This window comes from Hesperophylax consimilis, chromosome 28 (assembly GCF_061612785.1).
Source record: "Hesperophylax consimilis isolate HC1 chromosome 28, BYU_Hcon_1.0, whole genome shotgun sequence".
Classification (NCBI taxonomy): Eukaryota; Metazoa; Arthropoda; class Insecta; order Trichoptera; family Limnephilidae; genus Hesperophylax; species Hesperophylax consimilis.
This window is the reverse complement of record NC_142863.1, coordinates 22309260-22316097: the sequence shown is the minus strand read 5'-3', so window position 1 is coordinate 22316097 and position 6838 is coordinate 22309260. Positions and strand designations below refer to the sequence as shown.

Genomic DNA, 6838 nt, shown 5'->3' with positions numbered 1-6838 from the left:
TTTTATTTTTCCTTGTCTTTTATTTTTAACTAATGCATATTTTCTTTGCATTAATTACTTGTATTTTTATTTGTTGAGATATCAAATTTTGAAATTGGGATTAGATACCTACATCTCACTTATGTCTTGTAAATTCCCCCCTTAACTTAAATTCGAATGCTATATAGCAGGATACAAATATGATAATAAAAATTTTTAAAACCAAAAAATTCAAATACATACATTTGGTAGGTACTTAGTTATAGCAAATACCACAGAATATTAATAATACTTCCAACTTCAGTAAAATATTGGCAGTATTTACTTGTAGGTATTGGATTGCAATTCTGGCCACTAGGGTTGCTAGTGTAGTAGCGTGGCAAAATCGTGCACAAATCCATTAAAATTTATGAGTAAACCAAGTCTCACGACTCATCCCGCTAGGAGGCGATAGTGTAGCATGTTGCCATCAGAATGTATGGGAAATGTCAGAAGTTGAAGGTGTTATATTGTAAATGCTCTATAGTTTTTGGTTATAGATAAAATAACCATTTTACGTAAAATATGAAGTTTACGAAGGTAATAAAACTTACAACCTGGCAGCATCCCTCCGGCTCGATGGACAATGGACATCCATCAATGACACACTAAGATCACAGCGCTTCGGACACATCTCATGAATGTGGCTATACGATCTAATGTCTGCACCCTACACCAGACCTCCAGTTAACCAGTGAGCCAAATAAACAACCAAATAATCCGAACTGTAGGTACCAGTAATCATAAACAAGTTGTTATAGGTCAGGAAAACAAAACCCTGTAAAGACCAGTCAACCAGCCAGCCAAGCAAACAACGAAACATTCCGAACTGTACCAGCAATCAGAAACCAGTAGTTATTGACTAGGAAAAGAGAACCCTGTACCGACCAGTCAACCAGCCAGCCAAACAAACCAAACTGTACCAGTAATTAGAAACCAGTAGTTATTGATTAGAAAAACGTAACACTGTGGCAACCAAGCAATCCGAACTGTATCAGTAACAAAAGCAATCTTCCCAACATGACTCCCATTGTATACTTATGTAATACTAAGCGACCAGAGAGGTCAAATAACACGGTCTATCGATAAAATCCTAGATCAATACAATATTGACTAAATCCGTCATCTATGGTCAGTTGGCGATATTTGCGGGCACGGTCAGCACGATGATTCCGCCAGTCGGCAGAGAAAACCGCCTGGCCTTGAGTGTCAGTTAACTGTCAATATATAAAACTCTTTGATTAATAAATGTCATTTGTTATGCAATACTACTGGCTTATTAATGAACGAAGCTATTAAAATTGAAAGAAGTTGTTTGTGCGATCAATTGATTCCGTTCTAGCTTTGAGCAACGAAAGTTGTTAAAATATCACAAGCATGGCTAAAGACCTTACTGCTTCTTTGGTATCAAGTATAATGCAATCTACTTCTCTTCCTTGGCTCCCCGTACTTGCAAACATAACCCCGCCAAACATTAGGCGAGAAATTGCAACACTGAGGGAATACAAGAAGGCGCTGCAAAAAAGCGCAATACCTTTGCACGAAAATGTCGTCTCCCACACGGCATGCCGCTTGAAGTCCCGAAAGTCCTTCTGGGCGGAATGAGAGAAGCTCCTCCGATTATCTCTCACCCCAGAAGATAGGTGGAAACTTGAGTGGCAAACGGCCAACGTGGGAAATGCCCATCTCATACAGGACCCCACCAAGAGACAGCCTGGGTTCTCATTGCCTGGTCCGCCATCAATAGGTTAAGGTGCTCCCATAGCCACTGTGTCCACATGATGCACAGATGGGGCCTTAAAGAGTCGGCGATGTGTGAATGTGGTGCGGTGCAGACTACCGAACATGTAGTAAACGAATACCCGGTCCATTAATTCCCGGCGGGATTGATGAGGTTCACATGGCGACGTCTGAGGCCCTAGACTGGCTCGCAGACCTAGATGTCCCCCTCTGACCCCCCACCATACGAAAGAAGAAGAAGAAGTATCAAGAAGTACATGCGGAAATCCAATGTATATTTAAGGCGATGCACTACGTCGTGTGATATTTTAAATTGAGCTTCTATCAATAACAACCCTTACGTAGATGGCGATAAGGTTTAAATTCCCGGTTAACACCATCCGCCTGTTTTGATTTATGCAAGAAAAAAACATGGCCAAAAAGTGCCTATTATTTTATTTTGTGGATGTTCAGGCATAAATATTTATTTTTTATTCGATCATTTTATAAATATCTTAATTTGCCACATTATACAATAAAATTATAACCGAAAATGGGTTCGTAAGTAAGAGATTTTGAACTTTAAATCAGTTTTTAAAGGCCTTAACACTATTTTTTTCTGGGCTTATAAAAAAACTTATCTAAAAAATACTCGATTATTTCAAAGGCCAAGATGTATTCTACTCGCAGTATTTAATTAAAGCATCTGAAACATGTCTAGGCGACCAAATTTTCAAACCAAAAACACATGATTTTGCATTACTACGTATGGCATCGCTTTAAGTGAATATTTCAATTCCAAATTGTTAATTATTTGCATCATTACGTGGAATGTTGATGCTCGACGCTTAGGAACGTGGATCCATCGACAATACCCGTCAGTGTTGCTATCGTAATTCGATATCTCATTTATTACGCGTCAATATCGGTTTGGCTACCGACAGCGCAACCGCGCTCGGGATGTCGATATAAAATTGTTGTCAGTTAAGGCCATCGATTCGATATTGTTAAGTTATCGATTTGACCGTGCTAGACCCCATCTCAGGCACGGCGACTCCATCGAAGCCAAAGTCAAATTAGTCTCTCAGAACTGGGAGTTAGTTCGTCAGTTGATACATAGGCTGCGTTATTTCTCACTCTGCATATTTCAGTTTGTTTATACATTTTTATTACAAGTTAAGTACGAAAAGTTAAGTTCGCGGATAGTGTTTTGCGAGGGCTTCCGCCCTATAATATTTTTTTTCCGGTTCTCTACCGACAAGATATAAAAAAAAGTGGGTGTGTCAAGCCTACGCAAGACAGAAGTGAAACTTCTAGTATTCCTCTCTCTCTATTTTCATTTCATCATCTCTATTTTCTCTCTTAGGTTAGTTTGAAAATTAGAGGTTAAATAATTCAACGACGAAGCATGGATTTGCTTTTTCTAATATTTTCTTATAGATGAATGACGTTCGATTAATGTATAGTTCCAAAAATTTTCAATTTATTCACAAGTATACAATATTACATAAATAACAATATTACAATTAAATATCTCGTCTTTTTGAAGTGAAACTTCTTTAGGCGCGTAATGGATTTTCGGGGACGGAGTAAAACCGAGTCAGGATCGACACGAAAATGCGGGTACCCCCACCACCGCTCACCGTTCACCGTTCACTGTTTTCAGTAAAAGCAACAAATCATTAGCATGCGCATAAAAGTTTTTATGTGTTTTATTTAAGTACTTTTTTACTCGGTAGTATAATTTTGTTTGGCGCATGCCTTAGCTGTGGTACAGACGTGGACAGGGCTTTCCTGTACCGTCCGTCCGCCGTTCAGTCTGGTTTAGTCGTCCGTCGAGAGCGCTCGCGTCGCGCGCTTTGCCGTTCCATTCGTATTCCAGTATATAAATATTGTTTACTGTCGAGGAAGTTGTTATAAACTTTAAAAAATATGTTTAAAATGCCGTGTAAATATACGTGTTGTGCGTTCAGCTTGCTGCTGCTGGTTTTAGTGAGTAGTGCTGCCTCCAAAAATGTGGATAATTCCGATAGAACCTTCGAGGAAAGCAATTGCAGTAAGGTGAGACAGTTCCTCGAGACCAGGAACATCTCGGCTGTACCGGCTCGAGGCGCAGACGACAAAGGTAAGAAACCGACAAACCAACAGAACCCACATTCATAAATTGTGGTTCATACGGTTTGGTACAGAATTTCAGTGTTAAAAATGAGTAGTGACGAGATATTTAATTGTAATATTGTTATTTATGTAATATTGTATACTTGTGAATAAATTGAAAATTTTTGGAACTATACATTAATCGAACGTCATTCATCTATAAGAAAATATTAGAAAAAGCAAATCCATGCTTCGTCGTTGAATTATTTAACCTCTAATTTTCAAACTAACCTAAGAGAGAAAATAGAGATGATGAAATGAAAATAGAGAGAGAGGAATACTAGAAGTTTCACTTCTGTCTTGCGTAGGCTTGACACACCCACTTTTTTAAATAAACTTACCATCAGCTTGCCCGCCAACAGGCGTCGGTATCAGTTATCAAAGGTGCGGCGGAGTTTGCCAACCAACAGGCGCTAAAAATTAAACATCCCGTGTCAATAAATTATTTTATATAAATATGTCTTGTAAACACTGTAAGAGTGAAATACTCTCCGGTGATGGCATTAAATGCTCTTCATGTCTGCTTAACTACCATTTCTTCTGTGTGAACATGAAAGAAACTAACTTTAGGAAGATGGGTGTTAAGCGTGATACCTGGACCTGTATTGACTGCAAAGATGATCTGAAAGTCAACCAATCTTCGAGCGGGAACAGAGTGTCTACTGCTTCTCCTGCGTGCGGTATGAAGTCGCCTCAGAACCCGGATGTCGAGCAGATAATGCTTATAGTTCGACGATGTATTGCATCAGAGTTCGAATCTTTTCACGACAAACTCAACATTCTACCGGAGTTAAAAAAGTCCGTAAACTTCATCTCCGCTGAATACGAGGACCTAAAAAAAATGTTCTCGGAATCACTAGCCACCATCAAAAGCTTACAGGCCGAAAATACGAGGCTTCACACAGAAATGCGTAATCTTAACACGCGCGTATCCCAAATTGAACAGATGGCCAGAGAAACCAATGTAGAGATTCAGTGTGTTCCTGAAAATAGATCTGAGAACTTAGTATCCATCATCAAACAACTTGGAAGCGTAATTTCCCGTCCCATTGCTGAATCTGAAATACTTCACTTACATCGGGTCCCCAAGGTCCATCCTGAATCCAGCCGACCCAAGTCAATAATAGTGAAGCTTCCAAGCGTGAGGGTAAAGAATGAAGTTCTGGCTGCAGTTGCCAACTTCAATAAAAAAAACAAGACGAACAAACTAAATTCTACACACATAGGGATCGATGGCACGAAATCACCAATTTACGTCAGTGAACATCTCTCTCCCGCAAATAAGGCCCTGTATGCAGCTACTAGGATGAAAGCCAAAGAAACACATCATAAATTCGTATGGATCCGAAATGGACGGATCTTTGTACGAAAAAATGAAAACTCTGCTCACGTACTGTTGATCCGCGATCATGACTCCTTGGATTCTCTCACCTAAATTTCCCAATTTAATTTATCTGTAGAATGTATAATCTATCAAAATCTTAACAAAACAAAATGGAAGTGAATTTTTTTTATCAAAACGTTAGAGGAGTCAAAACTAAAACAAATGACATAAAAAATGAAATTTCAATCAACAATTACGATATAATCTGCTTCACTGAAATATGGTTAAATTCATCAATATTTAGTAATGAATTGTTTGACGAGCGTTACCTAGTTTTTCGAAGAGATCGCGAATCCACTAGTTCAGCATCCAGAGAAGGCGGTGGAGTTTTAGCAGCAGTCGATAAAAAATTAATAACAACACGCAAATCATCTTGGGAAAGTGATGGAGAAGATTTATGGTTATCAATAAAACCGCACGAATATTCTAACTCACTTATCTACATTTGTGTATTATATATTCCTCCCAATTTATCTGTTGATGATTACTGTAATAGAATCAAGAATATTCAGGATATTTATCTACAACATAGTAATCCGAAATCTAAATTTATAATTATCGGCGACTTTAATTTACCTGAGATTAAATGGACACCTGACATAGCATATAACAACAAAACACTAGCTCCGTCCAACTACACTAGTCATAAAGCTCACTGTGTTGTCAACTTGGCCTCAATGTGTAACCTTCACCAATTCAATTATATTCTTAATGGAAATTCTAATATTCTTGACCTACTTTTTTGTGATGAAACTAATATTAATCTGTCTAGAACAACAGGGTTATCAAAAGTCGACAATCATCATCCCCCTTTCGAAATGATTTTAAAATTTGAAAAACTGAAATACTTAAAAGATAATCATAGCCCTATTAAATACAATTTTAAGAAAGGAAATTATGAAGCTTGTCGTCTAGATCTGTCAAATGTTAATTGGATCTCACTTTTCAGTAACTCGAATGTCAACAATAAGGTACGATTATTCTACGATACTTTGTGGGATATTATTGATAAACATATCCCGAAAAAAAAAACACAAATAAGAAATCACTACCCCAAATGGTTTAGTCAGTCTCTTATTAAGCTCCTCAAAGAGAAAAATAAAGTAAGACTGCGGGCCAATAAATATAAAAACCCGCTAGACTATGCTGAGTTTGGTATTCTAAGAAAAAGATCGAAAAAAATGCAAAAAGAATGCTATTTATCATATATAAATTCTGTTGAACAAGGCATAAAAGTAAATGTAAAAGCTTTCTGGGCATACTCAAAATCGTTGCGTACTACCAATTGCATTCCTAAATTAATGCACATGGATTCTATATCTGCAGATAATGGACAACACATTGCCAATCTTTTCTCTAATTATTTCACATCCTCAAATTTTCTCTAATTATACTCAATCTAATCCCTTGTTATATACTGCCATGCCAAAAGTTTCACAAAACAACCAATTTAATCTTGGAAAAATTAATGTTAGCAAGGAAACCATTAAATCTTGTTTAGAAAAAATCGATACATCCAAAGGCCCAGGACCTGATAAAATACCTCCCTTGTTTGTAAGA

General features: G+C 37.6%; 1 protein-coding gene across 1 annotated transcript; it reads left to right on the top strand.

Annotated features, from left to right (window-relative positions):
- The first annotated feature begins 677 nt into the window (after nucleotides 1–677).
- On the top strand, nucleotides 678–5329 carry LOC149410373 (uncharacterized). The gene is made up of 3 exons (XM_089649002.1): nucleotides 678–712; nucleotides 3711–3862; nucleotides 4512–5329. The coding sequence occupies exons 1-3, from the start codon at nucleotides 678–680 to the stop codon at nucleotides 5327–5329; spliced, it is 1005 nt and encodes a 334-aa protein (XP_089505128.1).
- The last annotated feature ends 1509 nt before the right edge of the window (nucleotides 5330–6838 follow it).